Below are 22,305 nucleotides of genomic sequence, written 5' to 3' on the forward strand. Positions count from 1 at the left end.
TCGTAATCTGTGTTTGCTACCAATGGAATATAAAAGCCTACATAAAAAAATTTTTCAACAAAAACTATATTTACAACCTTTGCTGGAATTCTTAATCACATTTTAATCAAAGCGATTGTGTCTACCTATTTATTTTGCTTGTATGTCATGTTTGATTAAGTCTTGGATTGCCAACCCAGAGAAGGTGGTTTATAGAGACAATAAAGGGCCCAACAGACTTCAAAATAAGAAAGGGGGGAACCACTAAAGAAAACCTAATCTACAAAGTCTCAATCCTTGTAACCATTGATTCATAACAGCCGTTATACAAAGCAACTCTGTAATGAGGAAAAAGCATTTGTAAGTACAGTACAGTGAAAGAAATGAAATATAATTTTGTATTTGGAAACACAACACAAATTAATATTTCAGCTAGTATAACCCAAGTGTTCAATTAGTTTAGAAAAAAATATCACATATATAAGAGTAGTGATGCACCGAAGTTTCGGTTGGCCGAAACATTTCAGCCGAATACGCTGTTTTTCGATGTTTCGGTTTCGGCCCGAACTTATTTTGAAATTTCGGCTAAAACCGAACTTTATGATGGCATGGAATTAATGCCTAAACTATCATTTTCGCCCATACGAAATGTAAAAAATAACTTATTTTTGTCTTTATAAAATACGAGCCACATTGTATACAAAATATTACAAGTTTAGTAAAACTTTCGCATTATGAAAGTGATTTTGATTTACTATAATTCACTTCACTCGCATCAACGACACAATGTTCAGTTGGAAACATTCATATAAATGGGGATTTTAGATTCGGCCTGATTCGGCCTTGTGGCCGAATATTCGGTTTCGGCCCGAACCTTTTTAGGCGGGTTCGGTGCATCACTATATAAGAGCATTACATCTAAACAAAATTTGGAGTGGATTTACAATTAAAATGTAAATACTAAGGAGTTTGGGAAGTATTTTTGGGTAACAAATAACTTATAAACAAAACATGCACATCAACTTTAATATGTTACACAAGATAACAAACAATTGGAAAAGGCACAGCATACTAAGTTTGTTAGAACATAGATCATGACACTGTTTCTAGACAATGTCAACCTAATAAAGCAAGCATTAGCAATTGCTAGTTTTAACCAGGGAGTGCTTACTGTGAAAAAAATTATAGTTCTATTAGTGCACTTTGTATAGTAGGACAATTGTGAAGGATTTTCCAAGATGCAACTAATTAATGACAACCTAAAATAGGTTTTAAGGTGACTAAACCCTTTAATAATTGGCCTTTAGTAAGCCATTTTGGGTCCCTTATATTACATTTTGGGGCCCTTGTATTGTAAGCACCAAGGAACAGACAACGTTTTAACAAAATGAAACCAGTCAAAAGCACAAATAATCTAGTTCAATGCGAAAGTAACAAAGGGAACATAGATACAGGACATGTACCAGAAATGTGAGCGCATTTAGGTATTACAAATCTATTTACATTGTATGCAAATGAAATGCGAAAATTACAAAATGCTGTACACCAAGCCGTTTTGTACAGCAGGGGTACCAACACATGGAACATATAACTATAAGTGCTAACATGCATGGTTTGTGCAGGAAATATCACAGTAGGGTGTGGAATGCCAATGTAGCCGTTAACAATTATGTCAGATTTTTAAACCACTAGGTGTAAGAAGTCACTTCATGTTTCATTCTACACAAAAACCTATTCTAGTACAAAAAAGAACCCAATATTAACCATACAGTAAACTTCGGTTAAACAGGATTTCAGTTAATCCAGATCTTTTTCTAATTTGGCAAAACTAGAGGTACAAATGATTTCTAATGTGGTAAGACTTGAACACAACTTTTTTGGTACAAACCTGTCTGGATTAACTGATGTTTACTGTATATTTTAATGAGCTTGTGCCAAATTTTTGTTCCCTAAACTATCATCCATACCAAGCTTTTATAATGATCTGTTTGTGTCCCCCCAAAAAGAAACACTTAATAATTCAAGCCATTTTTGGACAGTTATAAGAATACACAAACTCCTGTAGAACAAATAAACTAAAAGTTACAGGCACTTTGTGCATAATTGAGGCCACTAGAACATTTTCTTGGGCAAAATTGTGGCAAGCACTTGGTGGCTAAATTCTATACAATGAATTTACTAAATCTTCTTTTATCCAAAATAATGTTGTTTTTTTGCAAACAACATTGTTAGAAAAACTGCCAGTGACAAAGCGTAAGTTAAAATCTTGCTAGTAAATGCAACCACATTAAGGTGATTGTTTTGCCACATGACAACTGACAAAACTTTATGTTGGCATGTGTATTTATGTTGAGTCGGGGAAGTCCAAACAATTGTCGGTAATTACTTCAATACTTTTTACCAATTTTCTACACCAAAATCAGACATAAGTGTTGATTTGCATAGGGTACATTGGACTATTTTTCAAGTAGACATTCCAGTAGGTGACCATTACCACAAAAATGCACCAAAAAAATAACTATTAAGTAGAAGTGTGCAAGGCCTTTACTAGCCCTGATCCACATATATCCCTAAGAATGGAACATGGAAATGAATAAGCGGAGGTTATACAATATCTTCAGTATGTTTTTGATTATCTCCAGAACCCCGTTCAATGTCATTACTCTGGGTAGAGGTCACAGGTAAACTACCAGCTGGTGTTTCTTCCACAACAGCAGGTTGTGCACGTTCGGTGATTTGTAGGTCAATTGACTCTCGATGTTGGTTGGCACGGTTTATGGCCTGTTAAAGTATGTGTAGTTTTTATCCAGTATGAAACCTCCAGAAAATTGCAAAACCAATGCAGAAAAGATGATTTTGGTTAAATTACAAATTCCATTTTACTACATGCAAAGTACAGACATTTCTATCTATTTGCATACCGATCAACAAAAACTTGGCAAAATTGGGACATGATTAACCAAATACTTTTGCATTTAAAATAGTACAAGAAATGATGTAGTAAACACTATGACAGCCTCTAAAGCAGAGGTGTACCCATATTTTTGTCATTCCCCACTTCACATCTTTTAAAATTTGATTGGCACATTTGGTAATTAACAAATACTATCATGTTGATACTTAACTTTGTATCAAGTCAATAAAGGGTAAAAACAATAATCTAAGCTTACAAATAACATGGCATGTATGAAAAAAGACTGAATTCTGAGAAAAACCTTGCCCCTGCTGGAAACCACTTTATTGAAGCCTAACCAAAGAGTAGCTATAAAAAATACCATTGTCAACTATATGTTATTTACATGTATGTCTCTACACTGTTAACGGCAAAATACATGTTATATGTAGGACTTTATGGTAGCATTATATACAGTACATGAGCATTTGAAAATGTGTGTTAAAGTCGTCACCTACTTGTTTACAACACTCTTTGCATTTACAGCACAGGATAATAGGAGCAGCCAGCAATAAGACAGGAGAGGCCACAACAAGTAGAAGGGAGAAAGACACAAACAATCCAATAACCTAAACACAAGGGAATGTGATTTTTTTTAATTGGATAGCAAATGTCTAAGGAGCTATATTTAAATGAATAATAGAGTTTTGGCTTGTATTTGACCTTCAAAAGGGTAAAAATAAGTTGTTTTGTTAAATTCATCAATATTTTTTTACAATCATGCATAACAAGAGAGCTAAAAACATTTTTGAAATTTCGGGACTGTTGGTCTTTAATTTTTTTGGCATAAATTCGTAAAATATCTTGTCAATAACTTTTAGAAACATAAAAATTTAGGGATGACATTGCCTTTTCTTGTATTTACCCCGATTCTGTGTCGGTAGACTTGTGCGCGACTATGTCCGAGCATATTCCGACATGGTCCTTTGTCATAATGTCGAAGCATAAAATCATTCTTTGAAAAATATGCATAGATGAAGTGTTTGACCGGACAAAAACATGGTCAAATTCTATCCACAAATTTGTTATCTCTTTTTTAATTGGAAACTAAAATGCACTTTAAACCCAAATTTATATCTACAGCATTACCTCTTCATTAATATACATTTTGCTATCTTTTTGCACAATATGGTATCTGTACTTATAATTTTGGTATATGTTTTTGGTAATTACAGCAACAATTTTCAGCATAACAAATGCAAACTTACATCTAAGAGTTTAAGGCAATACCAACAAAAAACATGGCTACAATTTTTGCAGATCATCTGCGCACAACCTCTGTCCTTCTCAATTAAGATGTTGCAAACTGGACATCGTTTAATACTGGCATTGACACCTCCAGTCAACGAGAGCCTAAAAGTTCAGCAGTATAAACAGTTAGTAAAGACAGCTAACTATGCAGACCAGGACAGCAAATTGCACCATTTTTTTTATTTTTTTATGCTATTAACTGGATGATTTTCTTAACAAACATTTATAGCAGTGGTTCTCGACCTTTATCAACTAATTTAAAAAAAATCTAAAATTTCAATAAAAAATTAAAAAAGTTTCATTCCCCCAATAAACTACATAGTAGATGCTAAACAATACAAGAATTATTTAAAATTGGGTCTTTTATCAACTTTACAGGTTATATTCGCGGAGCTAAAGTGTCTCTTTCCAAACCACATGTACAAATTAAAGTAAATTCCGCCTCTTAAGTTTTAAAATTCCTCCCAGTTGTGAACCATTGGTTTATGGGATCTATGCAATTAAATGGATTATACATGTGATTAACCAGATTTATTTGAATTGTAAACAATATTTGTGGCTTTAAGTTTAAGGTGAAAGATATATATATATATATGTGTGTATTAGGTTTAGTGATGGGACGGGTACCCGGTACTCGGTATCGATGGTATCGAACGATTTCAGTGGTATCGGTACTCGTACTCGGTATCGAAATATTTTGTCTCAGTTTTCGATACCAACATGCGAGTACCGAAGGCCGATTTACACTATAAGAACACTGTAAACTTTGTGCCAATATATGCTTCGGACAGTACAAATTTGGGAAAAAATTCCGCCCGGTTACGTATTTTTATCGCTATTGTATGGAGATTACTTTTTTCTGCATGTGTGTGTGCACGCCTGTACGCCGACCATGGCAGATAAATTAGCAGGTGATATACAACTAAGTACAACACTGCACTTAAGTACTCGGTAATCGTACTCGGTACTCGGTATCGAAGGTATATACATGTGGTACTCGTACTCGGTATCGGTACTCGCTTCAAAACCTGGTATCGTCCCATCACTAATTAGGTTACGAGGGAAAACATGAACATAAGGTTTACTGACCCAGTTCGACTTTGGAACTTTTGTAGTTCGGAACCCAAGCTGAATGAAAAGTCGCTACACCGATGTCCGTTTTTCCACTAAAAAAATAGACACATTTAAGCTTTAGCTCAGTTTTCGGAAAAAGTTCGATACCCATGTAGGGTTATGAGGTTGCTATTTTTTGCAAATGTATTTTGAAGCATGTAATTGTCAGGTTTCACTTGCGGTCTGGTTCGCATTTAACCACAAACACATTTAAATTGGACATCTCATGTTTTATATATGGCATAAAATCGCTTTTAACACATTACATGTTATTGTGTAATGTGGCAAATTTGTGTCTTTGTGAATTCTTTTGTAAACTCAACTACACTCCAAACTGCAAAGGCAATAACTTGTTGAGGATGTCTTTTATGCAAAAATCAAATTTAAGACAATGCCAATAAAGATACAAAAGGTGTTACCTACCTCAGACTTGCAAATGTAACAAAACGTCAACTGGCACTGCAAAAAAAAGTTTTGTTAAATAACTTTATGAGGCAAGGGTTTTAATACGCATTTAGGATATATAGAAAATTAAACCATAATAAAAACTCTAAAACCCTATTTACACAAAGATTCACATACAAAAAATTTGAACATCACTTTATAATTATACATAGGTACACAATGGACTTACAAGACCAAAACAATGAACATGTTACCTAATAGTTCATGATGTTGTGTCTATAGGCAGTCAACATTTTAAACAAAAGAGCCAAGGATAGGGTTTCAAGGGCAAAACAGGTTTCAAAGTTAGCTAAGCTATAGTTTGACCTCATAGTGAGAAAACAATAAAGCTTTCTATGAGACAAAACAGAAAAAAATGTAAATGTCTAGTACTGTGTTCAGATGTACCGCATTGATTTCAACATAAAACTTGTCTGGTAAGAAACTGACCACTAAAGGGGAAGTACTTACTTAGGTCAGTCGAGATAATGAGCCAAATCATATTTTAACAAAAAGCTAATGAAATATATTAAAAAGACTTTATGCATACCTTTGGACATGACACTGGGAAGGGGTCGCTTGGCCAGGAATGGCCAGATGGATTGTTGCACACATGACACACAGCAGAACATGATACACCAGGACAAAAGGTGCGATGGGGGTCGGTAGCAACCTCTGTTCAATAATAATAGAAGTGTTTGTACTTTGTAACGTTAAACACAATAGAAACTCTTGAATTGTTCACTACAAAGATTGATGTTTTTTGAGCAAGTTTTAATTGCAGCATTGAACTGTAAGCTTTAGAAAGCAAACAACTATTGAGTTCTTTAACTTCATTTGTTCATAACTAAATCATCATTTAGAACAGTGGTCGGCAGCCACCGGTCCGTGAGGAGTTCGTTACCGGCTGTATACTTTTTCAAGTTTAATGCTTTAAAACAATTTGCCCAAGTATCCAGGGGATGATAAACTAATTTAGGCATTTTCATTGCTTAATACTTGTTGTTTTTTGTACGCCGGTCAGCAATAAAATTTCAGTTTCAAAAACGGTCCGCATTAAAAAATGATTGGCAACGCCCCATTTAAAACATCAAGTATAAAGTTAGATTCAGCTAAATACTATGGCATACCTTGCTCATATTTTAATCTTCTGAACTTTTCAAATGTTTCAGGCTGGCAAAGGAGTTGAACCTAAACAAAATCATTTAGAAAATAAATTCAGCTATAAGTCTTTACAAAAAAATTCAATAAAGAGTTTTGTGTTTCATAGTTTCATTTTACCTCATCACATTTAATAGTCCCTTCTGTTGGACATTCGGAATCTGGACATGATATGGAAAGTACAACTCCGTCCCGAACTAAAACTTCCACATAGCTTTTCATGCACTAAACAAATTAGGAAATACATTAAAGGCCTGGTCACATTTTCAAACAAAACTATAAATATTCACAAATTTACATAAAATGTCAAAACAGAGTGGGCCAAACAACCAAAGCTGAAAGGGCATGAAATTTTAATTGCAATTACTCACTAAAGATTTGATACAAATTGTCATGTATAATTAAATAGCTGCATGCATATTGATTTGACAGAAGGTGTTATAAAAGCAGATTACGTCAATACATATCTAGGCCAATATCACTTAATACTATTGCAATACTGAAAAAGCTTTTACTAAATGTGAAGGTTATTAATAGTTTCGTAAGTTCCCGGTTTATTTGCAGATCAAATAGCAAAATGCATGTTTATAAGGTTTAGAAGGGATACATTTATTATATATTAGGCATATTTGAAAATTTGCCCACAGATTTAAGTTTAGGTTTAAAATTCTGTCTAGATGGAACGTATTTGATGTGACTTATTATAAACCCTCGGGGCTATAAACTACGCACAGGTTTTAATAGGTTTCATATATAGCGTGTCCGGACGCTAATAGTGTCATAAAGCATCACATTAGACAACATTAACATTAGAGTCATGTTGTGGTTGAAACACAAGCCAATAAAATGTTTTTTTCTGTTTACAGTTAAGAGGCATTGTGTTGCACATGAAACACAGTATTTGAATACAGTGTAAAACAAGTTACATTATAAAAACTAATAACTAAATCATCACATTCTAACTATGTTGTGGTTAAAACACAAGCCTTAAAACTTTTTCTATACAAAATTAGAGGCAAGGTGTAGCAAATGGTAAAACAGTATTTGAATACAGTGCAAAAACTTTAAATGATAAAAACTAATGACTAAGCATTAACATAACAGTTTTAAAAACATTTAGAGGTCTGAAAATAGACATGATTTGGTACAAAGGGTTTTATGTGTGCATCAAACATAAATAATGAAAACCAACATACATTTGTATAGCTGTGTCATAAATGCACAATGTTATGTACCAAAAATGGATTTTTTATAAGTGTTAACAGGGGTAACACAAAATGAAACATAGCTCTTAGGTATCTACTTCATGGTCTTATGTTATCAGTACTGCAATGATATAGAAAATTGGTTTTAAATTTGTGACATAAAACCATAATTTTACACAAACCTGATAAATATTTTATAAGTTTTAACAGAGCGGTGGTGGCCAAGAAAGCTTGTATAGTGAGATTAAATGCTGTAATGGTATATTTACTGTAATAATATGGACTGTTTAAACTTTTTAAGCAATTTTAAGATGTTACCACAAAAAAGTTACATTTATGGACATTCAAGTTTTTTAATTATAAATTCTTGTGTACTTTATCCTTTACACCCTTAAACTAGACGTTAAGTAAAAAACACATCTCTCTGGGCCTGATATCCTTACTTCCAGACATTTTATATGGGATCAAGTATTTTAAGTACATTTGGGATTGACAAACAATTAAACATGGACCAACAGTAGTTTATTGTAGGGTTGGCAAGCCGGTCAATTGACCGGTCAAATACGGTCAATTGACAGCACTTTATTTAACCGGTTAAATACTATTTTTAATTTCAAAAATAAAATGTGGTAAATTTTCTTGGACTTGCTTTTTGGTTGTTGAAAAGGGTAATTTATTTCTAATAACCCTCAGGTAGAACAGTTTAGGGCATACTCTTGTATTAATAAGTGATTTTTAAGCTAATGTAGATGTGTTTTGTTCATTTGAAAAAAATCCCGTAACAATTAGGATATACTTTTCATTTGAAATTAAGATCTGATTTACGTTATGGCAAACTTTGCAAGGTTTCCAATGCAATTAAAAAACATGGATCACTTCTAGCACCGTTTTATCTTAATAAATTTGAGTGTGATAGGTCCATGAGGGGAAGTTAGTTCATTGGTATTTACTTAGGCATTTTGCAAATGTTGCACATTTTTACTGACAGATAAAAAATCTAAGTAATTTAAACCATCTGTGTAAACTTGTAGGCCCACAGTCCTTTTTTCTATAGTTGATCCAAAAATTGTTTGTAGCTATATATTTAGCTTATAATTGCCCAGAATAGATTTTTGTAGATAAGTTACTGTTCAGTACTTATTGGGATAAAGTACGTACATATCAAGCTTTTGTATATTCCTTTTTTGTCATGAATGGACAACAGCTTAACAGCATAAATTACGATTTTAAGCAGGATAAGCGAGTTTTGCAGTTAAATCTCAGTCAAAATTAGACTTTAATCTGATGTATATAGAATGTTATGAGAATCCAGTTCACAAATGTGATTACTGAATGAAAATTACAGACACACAGGTGGGGCCATTGATGAAATGAAGCATGCAATGCAGTCGGAAAAGTCTGTAATATAATATGAACTGAACATTTCCTATTTCACAAACAAATTTACATGAGTTGAAACCTTCATTTCCATTACTTATGGTTTAGAAGAAGATTAAACTTCCAACTTTTAACTAAAATTGCAATTTAATAATGGGAATAGTATTTGACCGATATTTGACCTATTTGACAAGTATTTGACCGGTCAATTGACCAGATTTTATTTGATCGGTCAAATGCCCAACCCTAGTTTATTGCATAATTTCTTGTGGCACACTAAGCCCCAGCATCATACAAAGAGAAGTGTTTGACAGGAAAACAAAACTCTACTACAACTCTCTACTACAACAAATAGGTTCTGTTGAGGTGGCACATTCTTTAGTTTGGTAATTGTGAGTTAGAAATGCAGAAAACATGTGCATGGTAAAGCAAAATTAAACTGTTAACACTGTTTTTTTGCAGTTTGCAAATAAACAAACACTTACGTTTAAGCAGAAGGTGCATCCGCATGACTGTAGTCGAAACATGTCGGTAGGAGGTAGGTTTTCTTCAAGACAAAGTTTACATGAAGACCTGTCATCTGAAATTTACAATAAAAAATTAGACTTTAGTATTTAACAGAGTTCATAGAAGTAACTGCCTTAACAGCAATCACCAAATTTGCTTAAAAGTAACAAGCAATTATGGCACATTTTTTCTGCAAACTTAATGCAATGTTTGTGTTGAGGCAAATAAACTGATGAGAAAATCATTTTGGTATCAGTTATTTCTGTTCAATCAATTTCCCACTTATGATAAATAGATGAATAGATGTTGTTTCAATATCTCACATTATGAGGATAAAAAATACCAAAATATGATGTTACAAAAAAGACGCAGTTTATTAAACAAACAGAAAGATATTAAGTCAAGACATAGACATCATGTTTTACTTCCAAGGTGCAGCTTGCAACAATTCTAACCATGCCATGTTTTACTGTGTATATTAGTGTTTTTAACAATGAACTCTTCTTTACTCTACAAAGGTCAATGTGAATTATGAGTACATGATTTCATCTATCACTGATAATGACATTTATATTTCTATTTTCTTTGTATTTTGGTACCAATAATGTTATATGCCTAAATGCCTTTGGGATGCTGCTAAATTATAAGCTTTCGTTTGCTTCTCTTTTACCTGCCTTATTTGTGTGTTAGTTTTAGTCAAAAACAGGAACTTTTAGCAGGGCAAAATTATATCACACTTAAATTGCAGATATTGGTATTTGTGTGACAAAAGCCTGTTTATGTTCAAACAAAAAAATTGTTGTGTCTTAAGCATTATTTGTTCAATCTAGAACACTGCTTTTTTTAAAAACTCATTTTAAAACCAGTAAATCTAAACAAAGATGTTTTGTAATAATATAAGCAATTATGTGATGCTGTGATCATACCCAATACTCAAATCAAAATGGAGGTTTTTTATTCACTGCACTTTAGATAAATGATAAATGAGTTAGATGGTATTCCAACAACTCTTCAACATTGTAAAACAAACACTTTCCTATTTAGGAAATATCAAGTATTTTCAAACATAAATTACCTTCTGGTGCAATTGAAATTGCCACATCAGAACCATGTATAGAAACCGAAGCTTCTTTATTTAAAGGAACATTTTCTACATCAGATGAAGTGGAACTTATCGACTTTCTCATTGCTTCATCAGATTGTTCATTGTCTGATTTTGCAATCTCTTCCAGGGGTTCCATTTAGTGCGTTGATACTGTAACCATTCTGCTGTTAAACGGTGAGCATCAATGAACTAATTAACTGTAAATGCAATATGCATGCGAGGTGTGAAAACCCAAAAAAGTTTGTGTAAAATGAGCCTCTTTCAAAAAAACCACCAGGTCTGTAAAACAAAGGCCTTGGTAATTCGTTATTTTGTATTACCAGTTGACACATATGAACTAAAAAATTATATCCTCATACAACACAAACGTAAGCAGAGAGCACTGCATTGTCTTTTAGCAGGAACAACAAACCTGAAACCATCTTTCCCAGTCTACTCTTTATCAAAGACATAATGGTCTTTTTACTTTCTGTTTTAGAGTGTTGATTTCCATTTTTTATTACGCATGAATAAACAAAACATACCGATTAGGCTATAAAATTAACATTTTAACCTAGTTTTTGGTCAAATTATATCATATTCGTTTAAACTTATTTACTTTCTCATTTGCCGAACTGGCGAAAAGATAATTCGGTTTTAAGATCTTAGTAAAACATTGTGATAAACACCGACGTATTTTGTTGTTTAAACTTCTGCAATTGTTTAACAATCTTTGGTCCAAGGTTTTTTTCTTGAAAAGTAAAAACCATAATTTAAAGAAACATTAACTCATAACACAAACTTACCCTTTTCAATAAGAAAACATATCATTGCAAACATTATGGGAATGTCCCGTAGTTAACAGAGCGGAAAAAGTAAACAAAGCTGTCCAACTGAGCAACGTGTATTTTGCAGTTGGAATTATTGCAAATATATTACAAAATCTAGTGGAAAGATACAAAATAAGACCGTAACTTATATTCGAACTGGTTATATATGCTCCAATCGCACCTAAAACTTTTAAAGGCAGCTACAGAACGTACATAATGCTGAAAAAAGCTGGAATTGCAATAGGTCTTCTGTCTGTTCTAACTGGTTATCTCATACATCACCCCATACCTGCAAAAGTCCCAGATCCGTGGCTTTTTCAAATCCTAACTGACGTCCTTGCCTTCTCAGAGCTAATGGTAAGCTTCACACTCATTTCAAAACGAAATATTATTGGTTAATTTTTGCAAACCATAGTACTGGCTTCAGGAAATAAGACCATTTTGACGGTTTCACAATAACACTATACATGTATCGGGAATTAAAATTGTATTGTAGCCAATTTTAAACTAAAAATAGCAGCAAAAAAGGCGTGTGTGCTCACATTCAAGATTGCTATATCAGCAAAACCCCACCGCGTTAGTAAACATGCTTAACATTTGTACATGTGTTTTTCTACATGTATACTGGTGCTACCACGTTTGTAGGGAACATGGGTGTCGTAATCAATATGCTACAGCTTTGCCAAAAGAAAATGTCCGTAGTTGGTACCTAGCTAAAGTTTTAATGTATTTATTGTTGCATTAAGTAGATTGGCAACTGCAGTTAGTTTGCAAATTTTAATTTATTGTTTGCAAGATAGATTATGGAGATTGTGTGAAGCTAAGAAAGCTTTTCATTTTTTAATGTGTTGTAACATACAATAGCTTCTTTCTTACAATGAACCACATGTTGTATAGAAAGTGCTTTCTATACCAGTATTTACCAATCTGAAATTTTCTGCAGCCGCTTTGTATTAAACACCATCTTCAAGTTAACTTTTAATGACAACTTTTCACAGGTAAATAAAACCCTTCTTTATTTTGCAGGGCACGATATCAGAAAGGGTTGGCATAAACCGATGGTGGGCTTACCCTGGTAGATTACCTGTGCCAAGATGGATGAATGTTCCAGAGGGCATGAAGATTGAAAAAACTGTTTTCCATGGAATTGAATCAGTCGTGGTAACACCAAAAGGTACTGCAATATTTGATTGAACAAAAAAGTTTTTTGATTCCATCAATGTACAAAGCGAAGTTCAGTTTGTTCATAAAGCGACGTTTGGTGCTTTTAATAAAATGACCGAACTTAATTTCTGTGCTCAGCCGTAACTTTAAGTAGCTTGCTTTAATTGTCATTTCTTTACACATAGGTTTTGCTGAACGAAAAATCCCTGGACCAGCAATTGTTGTATACCATGGAGGGGGATGGGTTTTCGGCAATATAGGTATGAGTTTTGTATAACTTGTAAAAATGTTATACTTCGGAGCAATATTATTCAAAAACATGCATACAAATTTTCTTTTCTACAAATAAAGGCACTAATGGCACTTTATTTTTCCCCAGACTCCTACCTACCTCTTCTTGTCACAGCAGCTGAACACACTGGATTTCTAGTGATGTCACCAGAGTAACGTTTCAATATATATAGGAATCATAAGGGGTTAATTAAAATATCATTCATTTAAATCTTTGTAGTAACTGCTGCCATTAATAAAAAAATGATAAACCTTTGCATTGGCAGACAATTACATGTTTTTTTACAATTGCTTAAAAATCCCAAATTGGGATATTCTGCTGCACTGTGGTATTTATTACTGCTTGTACGGTTTGTTGTAGGTATCGCTTGGCCCCAGAACATATCTTTCCTATTCCTTTTGAGGATTGTCTTGATACCACATTGGAGTTTATGAGCAGAGCCAAAGAATTTAATGTTGACCCCAAAAGAATTGCAATTGCGGGTGATAGTGCAGGTAATTTCAGTGATTCACCAAACTTATGTACTCAGTAAGAGTTATACAGGATCAGAAAACTGAACAGAACTAGAAACAGAACAACAAACACGGGTGACTGACTTGACGATATTGCCCCTTCTTTTTTATTTGCATGCAATAACCGTGTATACGCACCTGCAACAAAATATGATGATGATGATAAACACAGCAACTACATTTAGGTTAAATAGTTTTTTTTTTAGTTTGACTTTCCAATGTAAAAATCTTAAAAAGCAAATTTTAACTGCCAATTTGATGTTTTAGGTGGAAACCTAGCAATGGCTGTTACTGTAGAACTTGTAAAGCGCAAAATCGCAGGGACGTTAGTTCAAGTCCCAGCAATGCAAGCCTTGATATATCCAAAGTTGCAAATGACCAACTACTTGTTACCGAGTTATGCTCAGAACAGGGAATTTATATTTTCAAAAGATCTTATCCCCAAATTTTGGCTCAGTTACATTGGGTATGTTTTTTGACAATGCTGTTGGTAAAAATGCCAAATTAATTAAATTTGAGTTGGTAGGTGTGGACAAAACATGCAATTGTATTTTTTTGCAAATAAACAGTTGTCTACGGGTGCAGAGATATTTTATAAGTGATTCTTAAAATGTAACATTAATTAAATTTTGCATCTAGACCCTGACGACGATTTTTTATATGTGCATAAGCTGCATAAGATTGTTGCAAACCTAATAGTTGGATTTAGTTTTAAATGTCTTTAATGCAAATTTCATTGAATTCACCATAACACTGCTTAAAAATGTTTTGTTTCACAGTTTAAAGTAAAATTGAAAATAGGAAAATAGCTTTTTTGTAAACTTTAAAAAAGTGGCCTCATTCATAACAGAACTTCCAGAACAAACAAATGTGTAGAATACATGGTGGTAGTTCTTTAATAATATTGTTTTTTTAGACTCAGTTCACAGTATTCATTGGCCCAGATAATATGTGAGAATGCACACATTGACTTTAGCAACAAACAGATGGCTGAAAAATTTGCCCTTGTCCATGAGGACAGAGTGCCGACAAGGTAAAGATTAACTTGTTAATGTTTACCAACTTTTTCATTTTGCTGAGTACACATAATCCTGGATAAAATTTAACAGTATTATATTCTTCAGAAAACCACAGGGACTTGCAAAGAACAGTTTTAATCACATAAAATTATCTATATGTTGCTGTGTAGCCTGAGTTTAAGTGTTAATTAAAAGTTTTTTTTAACAATTAGCTTAGGTTTATAATTGAAAAAACTTTAAACTATTTTTTTGAACCTAATATTCGGAGATGCCAGTTAAGCGAAATATATTTATCCATGTAAATTTATTGACCGATTCTGCCACTTAGAGTATTTTCCACTCTCAGTTATTTATTGTCACAAACAATGATCGTAAATGACCATGCTGTCTGTTGGAAGGTCTAATATGGTTAAGTATAATCACTCTTAGTGATTTTTTTTGGATTTTAAAATTTCCACTAGTTTATCAAGTGTGTTATTTTCAAGGTATAAGCAACGACCTTATAATGCAACTCCTCAGTCAATCCCATCTGACGTTAAGAAACTACTGGATGGAAAAACTAAAGCATACCTCAACAAAATGATGTTGGATGAGAGAATTGCTCCACTGTTTGCCTCAAATAAAACTTTGCTTCATCTTCCATACACACATGTGTTGGTTTGTGAATACGACCCACTTCGTGATGATGGAGTAAGTCAAAATTATGATCCATAGATCATATTACGCCAGCCTATTAAAGGCACCATACCGAATCAGCCAGTCACCAAACACTCCTTTATGACAAGGCATAGGTTACAAAAAAACTAGCTTGTGGTGGTATTCAAACCCACGACAGGAGGCTATCTGGGACTCATGCTCTGCCAACTGAGCTGCATAGGCTCAGCAGTGACGCCGCTGTAAGTCGAATCACAAGCACCGTTGCCCATTCATATGCTGCAAAGTTAGCTTTGTTGTATGGAATCACCAGATTGTCCAGTAACCATGGATCAATCCAGTAATGAATATGTTCATCTTAACTTATAACCACTAGGTTCCAATTATTTGTTATGTAGTATATGTTAGGCCTGGAACCACTTACTAATGTTTCTTGGTAATGAAATAGTATGTCTTAATCTCCATCCACTTGAACTTTTTTGACTTAAAATAAAAGTCAATTTAAAACCTTGTTTACAAGATTCTTAAGGCACAGTGGTTCAACTTAAAACAGTAAAACAATGAATGGATACCCTTAATTTTATTAGCTCCCTATTAGTAATCAGAATTTAAAAAAGTTGAGCTAATTTGCATTATTATGACATAATAAAACATAGTCATTGTTTTTTTAAATCACTGAGCTAAAAAATGTTTACAATTTTTACTCGCCTTAGAAACATTGATTATATAGGTGTTATAGTAAGTCATGTTATGTCAAACAATTTAATACTGTATGTTTTTGTGGTATATATAATACTGTATTGTCTCCAAAACTTGGACAGCTTAATAAACTCAATAAATCTTATCCATTTTGTGGGCATAATCCAGATTTTAAGATGTCTTTTTCTGTTTTAGATAATTCTCTTTGAGCGACTGCAATCACTTGGGAAGGAGAGTTCTCTACAGCATTTGCCGAACAGTTTGCATGCTGCTGCCTCTATAGGGCCATTTGACAAAAACTTGTACCATGCTAAACAAAACAAAATATTGTTTGAAAAAGTTCGAGATTATTTAAATAATATGCACTAATTGCTCTTTATTGTATTGCTCTTCACTTTCCAATTAAATGTTTTTATAATTTAGCAAAATTATTTTTTTATGTGTGAACTGTATTTTTAATTCAAAATATTAGCTGTATTTGCAGTAAACCTCCGTTACATCAGATTCGGTTAATCCCAAACTTTATCTAATTCAGACAAAACTTGAGGTACAAATGATTTGGAATGTGGTAAAGCTTTAACTAATCAACATCGGATAAACCAGATATTTATGTGATCTGGCCAACTGTTTTTGTCCAAATGGGTCCAGATTAACTGTGGTTTACTGTATATTTATTGGTGCTCATTTGCAAGACTGTGATACTTAAAGCTACTTATGTTTTTAAGTGCAACCCCATTTTTATGCAAACTACTTCATAACAATTTATGCAATAATTCTTATTTGATTAGATTTTGCATTTTGTAATATGTTAGGCCTTTGGGGTAAAATAGGCATTTTTCTGGCAATCTTTGTGTGTTATCTTGGATATCTCATTCACCATCCCATACCAGAAGATACAGAAGACTTTAGGCTAAGTCAAATTGTAGCCGACTTCATAGGCTTTACAGATTTACTGGTAAATAAAGGTGACATATTTTAGTTACCACTAAAGCTATTCTACATCATAAAGCGTTTAACTGTTTAGCCTAACATAAATAGGAGAATTTTTTTATAAAGCATTATTGAGTTAAAAAGGAACTAATTTTAAATCACCAACTTAGATAGTTTAAAGTTGTGTCCTGAATATAACATGATGTGCTTTATAAAGCGATTATTATTAGGTAAAGTACGACATTATTACAAACAATAAGTATGCAATTAAAACCTAATTTGAAAACAATTGTATTTTTTAAAAAGTGGTTTCCAACCTTTTTCGACAAACTCCCCCCTTAACAATTCAAAGTATTTTCATACCACCCCAACAGATTGCATAGTACATGCCATACAACAACCATTTAATTGGGTCTTTTATCAGAAGTGTTTATTTACCACATGTGCAAATTAAAGCAAATTCCTTACTGGTTGGGAACCACTGGGTTAAAACATTTGTAAGTTTTAATGGTGAAAGTACTGCTGTGACAAATGTTTTTACAAGATAATTTTTATGGCAGGGACAAATCTTTGAAGCTTTTGGATTTTCAGGGTGGTCAGTTTACCGAGCTCTCAAACCTACATTTGTGCCACCTGAAGGAATAACAATAAGCAAAGTGAACTTAAGTGGAGTTGAATGCACCGTATTTACTCCAAAAGGTAAAATGTGACTTTTTCAAATTTCTGTGTAATATGAATCCAAGATGAAATATTAACTTGAATCATGTTCTTAGTACACACATGCAGTAAGAAACAACAGCCTTACACTGTTAGAAACTTCACGTCAAAGGAAATTGTACAAAAATTTTTTAAAGCCGCTGCTATGTTTAAATGTAAATAATAAAAAAAACTAATTGGTTGTGTTTTACACAAAATCTATTTTCAACAGATTAATGTGATCATACAAAGAGTAGATAGAGGCACAAAAAAACATAACTTTTTGTCAGAATTTTTTTTATCTGAAATGATCGCATCTTTAAACTTAGTTTACACCAAAAACACATCTTTTAGACAAATAGTCGAAAAGCAGACTGAAAACTTAGATAAATCTGAAGTCATCCATCATGTATTTAAGATATATATATACCACGTACATTTAATAGTAAAAAATAACCCCCCAAAAAACTTTCCAAACCAGATATGTGTGTGTTTTAGAGTTTAAAAGTCGGCTCAATCCAGGCCCTGCTATTGTGTACTATCATGGTGGAGGATGGACCATTCAAAGTGTAGGTGAGTTTAAAAAGCTAGGAAATTAGTAAAAAAACAGAACAAAAACACCAAGAATTATCCACAAAGCATGCAAGGCCTATTGAAGGCTGTATACAAAATCCGTCTCTAAAGATTTCTCATATGGCAAGGTACAGGCTGAAAAACAAACTACCGTATATACTCGCCTATAGGTCGAGCCACCGTATAGGTCGCACCATTAGTTTTGTGTTTAAAAAGTGTAATTTAGAGTTGACTCGCACATAAGTCGCACTGAAAATCTAGGGATTTAAAAGGCCCTTAGCCTAGCTTTTTTGCATGAGTAACCGGTGCAATTGGTCGTTTTTTACCATTGAACTGCATTGCATTGAAACCGCAAAACTATGTTTTCTCAACAAAGCGGGAAAATCCAACGCACGCTGAGCTGATGCATGTGCGTGTGCGCTCATGAAACTGTCTCGCATTGGTATGTGTGTGCACGAGCGCATGCACCCGTATTCGATAGCACATTTCCACCACAATTCGCGTCTATAACGCGCACCCTCAATTTTTTATTGAAAATGAGTATGAAATTTTGCGCGTTATACACGAATAAATACGTTATATCCGCCCAATAAGCCGACTGGAAAATATGGTACTTGCAATAGCCGAAAACTTTCAATTTTGTTCCGACTTGGTGGCGATTTGCACTTATGTCGAGCGGATAGGTCGCACCTATATTTTTTTTAAATGTAAGGAAAAAAGTTGCGACCTATACGCGAGTATATACGGTAGCCTGTGTTTGGATATGAACTCACTACAGTTACATGCTTAAATTACTGGTGATATGTATATGTTTATCTCACAGGAAATTATCTGTGATTTTTTTACAGAATCCTTCTCTCCATTGTTAGTAAAACTGGCTGAAGAAACTGGACTGGTTGTCATGTCCCCTGAGTATGCTCTTTTTCATATGTTTGTAAAAGTCTTCCTTATTGAGATCATTTGTTTTGTGAAACATGAATTCAAATTGTATGAACATCAAGCGCCTTTGTTTATATCTAATCGTTTTCTTCAAATTGGTTTAAACCAGTGGTTCTCAATCTGTATGCATAGCTAAGCGTGGGGGCAAAACTCATGCTTTAGACCAGGGGTGGGCAACCATTGTTACTGTAGGGCCAATTATAAATGTCAAAATTGGATCGAGGGCCGCACATGTGCATCACACAAAGTGATTTTGCTTTGTTTCTTACCAAATATGCTTAACTACAAGTATAATTTGTATTTGATTCTAGCCACATTTTCCCAGATCGCAGAAAACTAGCATCAGGCGCATTAATCAGCTCAAAAATAAGTAATAATTGGACTCGTTTGCCAGTACTTTTGAAATCCAAGCGTCTCTGTGGGCCGCACAAGCTTTAATGAAGGGCCGCAGGTTGCCCACCCCTGCTTTAGACATTCCTTTAAATATGCTAACTTTGCATGTTTCAGAAATACGCTAGTCTTGTCAAGAAAAATAGGCCTACTTTGTGGTCTCCCCATTCACATGGTGTACATACCAAGCAGACGATGCAGTGATAGAAGAGTCATCCCATATTAGGTTGTGAACCACTGGTTTAAACCCTAAAGTGCCAACAAATTTACGTCGCCAATAATGAAACTCATTAGGAAGTGTGCGAAAATGAGCAATTTTACAACAAGATTTTCGACAGATATAGAAGAGCTCCAGAAAATCCATTCCCCATCCCTTATGAAGATTGTCTCAACAGTACTCTGGAATTTATGAGAGAAGCTGGAAGTTACAATGTCGACCCAAAGAAGATTGCACTTGCTGGTGACAGTGCTGGTAAGTAAATCATAAATTTGACACATATTACTAAAAACACTTTCAAAAGTTAAAGTTTAAAAGTTGTATACAAAGAATAGTGTTCTCCGAGGGGGTGTTAGCAACCTCCAATTACAAAAACAAATCGACCACCGTAATTGTCCAACAGAATACAAACCAATTTTCTCTAACATTACTTGCATGTTAAAACGCAGTTTCTGCTTGATAATCATTCTTTCATTGATAAGACAACAGTTTGAATATTAAAATAAATACATTTTAGGCAACTCCAATGGCAATGTAGTTCTTTGTTTTAAGTGCACCTAAACTTGGATGTCTGTTTTCTATAGGTGGAAACCTAGCAATGGCGATAACAATTGCACTGCAAAAAATGGAGGGAAAGCATATCTTCAAGCCTAAGATGATTTCATTGACTTACCCCGCTTTACAAATTATTGACTTGCAATTACAGAGTTATCAAGAAAATTCAGATTATGTTTTTTGCAACAACTTGCTTCCAAGATTCTGGCTTTCCTACATGGGGTAAAGCTTGTTTTTGTTTCACCACAAAAATGACATTGGCTTTCATGTTTTAAGCTAAAAAACAGCTATGTGGGCAAATCTTTCTTTACCCGATTCCAGGCCCTTTAAGACTTGGACAAATCCGGTTAATTGCATAAAGGTCCTAACAAAGTGTGGCCATTTGTTAGAAAATCATTCAACTAATAAAAAACAGAAATATAAAGGATTTTTATGCTTGTTTAAAAGTTGTTGTTTAAATACTCTGTATTGTGTGTTTTAGGTTTGATGGTGACCGAAACGTTTTGTCAAGTTTTGTGCACAATGGTCATGTTGACTCCAATAATCCAGAAGTGGCCAGTCAACTAAAAGAAGTTAACAGGGAAAAAGTACCTGCTAAGTAAGATAAAAACTTGTACCTAATGTACAACCTGTGCTTTTACAGAAATCGTCCTGAACCAACGTGCGCTCAATACAGATGATTCAAGTTACGGATAATCATAACTTAGTAAACTGAAGCTTTCAGTGCACCTAAATCAATCTGTGTTTTTTGTGTTGCAATGTATTGTAAATAAATCATATCGATTTCGCCGATATAATGGAATCCTCAGTTCTTATTCAAATAGAATCAATAAGAACTGAGAATGCCATTAAATCGGCGAAATCGATATTTTTACAATACATTGCAACACGAAAAACACAGATTGATTTAGGTGCACTGAAAGCTTCAGTTTACTAAGTTGTACCTAATGTGTTTGACTATTAACGTTCAGAAAAAACTAGCTCTGTTTTTGCTTTATTACAGTAGGCCCCAACTTTTTCCTGATAACAAACATTTGTTATTTCCATATATGTTTCTACTCATTGCGCGAAAACAAGCCATCAATTGTACACTGTACTGTTGTGCATTCAGTAACGTTTTAACATTGCGCAGCTATTTCCGGCTTGGTGATTGTTTTAGTGCAACTGTGTCGCTATGTGTTCTTTCACCAAGTGAAGTAAACTCAAGTCAACAAACACTATTAACCCAAATAAAAATTGGCATAAAGCAAGGAGAAAATATCTGAAATTAAAACATATGAATTTCCTTTCACTAGCGAAGAACTTTAAGAACCCTTTGAAATTTAAAATATTTTTAAACCTAATCATGTCAAATGAAACTAGAGTTTTGCAAACCCAGTTTTCCATTTTGTAAGTTTTATAAATACACAATACACAATGTACTGTTCAATGGTGATTCTTCTTATTGTCAATCTAGGTTTGTTAACAATTTATGCTTCATATTTTGCAGGTTGCTGTTGCATATCCAGGTATGCGGTGTAAAAAATATTGTAAATCATTTCAGGTATCTGAAAAATTCAAGAAAAAACAATTCTGACAACAAAAGAAACACTCATAAACTTGACATGGAAACAAAAAACAGAATAGAAAAACTGATGTTAGACGAGCGGCTTGCCCCACTTATGGCATCGAACGAAACTTTGAGCAAGTTCCCTTTCACTCATATTCTCGCATGTGGCTATGATCCACTTAGAGATGATTCAGTAAGTGAACAGATATTGA

The 22,305-nt window shown here is 33.7% G+C and overlaps 3 protein-coding genes across 3 annotated transcripts in view; 2 read left to right on the top strand and 1 right to left on the bottom strand.

Moving 5' to 3' along the window:
- Positions 1 to 302: 302 nt before the first annotated feature.
- LOC145227855 (putative E3 ubiquitin-protein ligase RNF144A-B) lies at positions 303 to 11,428 on the bottom strand. Its single transcript, XM_080092780.1, has 11 exons — positions 11,066 to 11,428; positions 9,969 to 10,063; positions 7,022 to 7,126; positions 6,871 to 6,931; positions 6,291 to 6,415; positions 5,720 to 5,755; positions 5,273 to 5,349; positions 4,141 to 4,285; positions 3,798 to 3,887; positions 3,391 to 3,501; positions 303 to 2,760 (listed from the first exon to the last, which is right to left on the bottom strand). The coding sequence occupies exons 1-11, from the start codon at positions 11,229 to 11,231 to the stop codon at positions 2,584 to 2,586; spliced, it is 1,188 nt and encodes a 395-aa protein (XP_079948906.1). The 5' UTR covers positions 11,232 to 11,428; the 3' UTR covers positions 303 to 2,583.
- A 510-nt stretch (positions 11,429 to 11,938) lies between these two features.
- LOC145229399 (arylacetamide deacetylase-like) lies at positions 11,939 to 17,033 on the top strand. Its single transcript, XM_080094728.1, has 9 exons — positions 11,939 to 12,261; positions 12,931 to 13,078; positions 13,254 to 13,328; positions 13,448 to 13,511; positions 13,721 to 13,854; positions 14,140 to 14,338; positions 14,789 to 14,905; positions 15,377 to 15,581; positions 16,440 to 17,033. The coding sequence occupies exons 1-9, from the start codon at positions 12,121 to 12,123 to the stop codon at positions 16,611 to 16,613; spliced, it is 1,257 nt and encodes a 418-aa protein (XP_079950854.1). The 5' UTR covers positions 11,939 to 12,120; the 3' UTR covers positions 16,614 to 17,033.
- Positions 17,033 to 22,305, top strand: part of LOC145229400 (arylacetamide deacetylase-like) — a 6,516-nt gene continuing 1,243 nt past the window's right edge. Inside the window, exons 1-8 of the mRNA XM_080094729.1 lie at positions 17,033 to 17,199; positions 17,735 to 17,873; positions 18,369 to 18,443; positions 19,292 to 19,355; positions 20,111 to 20,244; positions 20,574 to 20,766; positions 21,026 to 21,142; positions 22,088 to 22,286. Coding sequence (XP_079950855.1) covers positions 17,050 to 17,199; positions 17,735 to 17,873; positions 18,369 to 18,443; positions 19,292 to 19,355; positions 20,111 to 20,244; positions 20,574 to 20,766; positions 21,026 to 21,142; positions 22,088 to 22,286 — 1,071 coding nt within the window. The 5' untranslated portion in view covers positions 17,033 to 17,049. The remainder of the gene's footprint in view (positions 17,200 to 17,734; positions 17,874 to 18,368; positions 18,444 to 19,291; positions 19,356 to 20,110; positions 20,245 to 20,573; positions 20,767 to 21,025; positions 21,143 to 22,087; positions 22,287 to 22,305) is intronic.

This window comes from Phallusia mammillata, chromosome 5 (assembly GCF_965637545.1).
Source record: "Phallusia mammillata chromosome 5, kaPhaMamm4.hap1.1, whole genome shotgun sequence".
NCBI classification, from domain to species: Eukaryota; Metazoa; Chordata; class Ascidiacea; order Phlebobranchia; family Ascidiidae; genus Phallusia; species Phallusia mammillata.

Bases quoted from the DNA above. Each gene is read 5' to 3' on its own strand.
- LOC145227855 (XM_080092780.1), bottom strand. From the start codon at position 11,231: ATGGAACCCCTGGAAGAGATTGCAAAATCAGACAATGAACAATCTGAT. The intron at 5,756-6,290 runs GTATGCATAAAG...TTTTTTTTGCAG, and splicing joins TCCCAGTGTCATGTCCAAAG to TGCCAGTTGACGTTTTGTTA. The intron at 5,350-5,719 runs GTAGGTAACACC...CTATTTTTTTAG, and splicing joins GTTACATTTGCAAGTCTGAG to TGGAAAAACGGACATCGGTG.
- LOC145229399 (XM_080094728.1), top strand. From the start codon at position 12,121: ATGCTGAAAAAAGCTGGAATTGCAATAGGTCTTCTGTCTGTTCTAACT. The intron at 12,262-12,930 runs GTAAGCTTCACA...TTTATTTTGCAG, and splicing joins TTGCCTTCTCAGAGCTAATG to GGCACGATATCAGAAAGGGT. The intron at 13,855-14,139 runs GTAATTTCAGTG...TTGATGTTTTAG, and splicing joins AATTGCGGGTGATAGTGCAG to GTGGAAACCTAGCAATGGCT.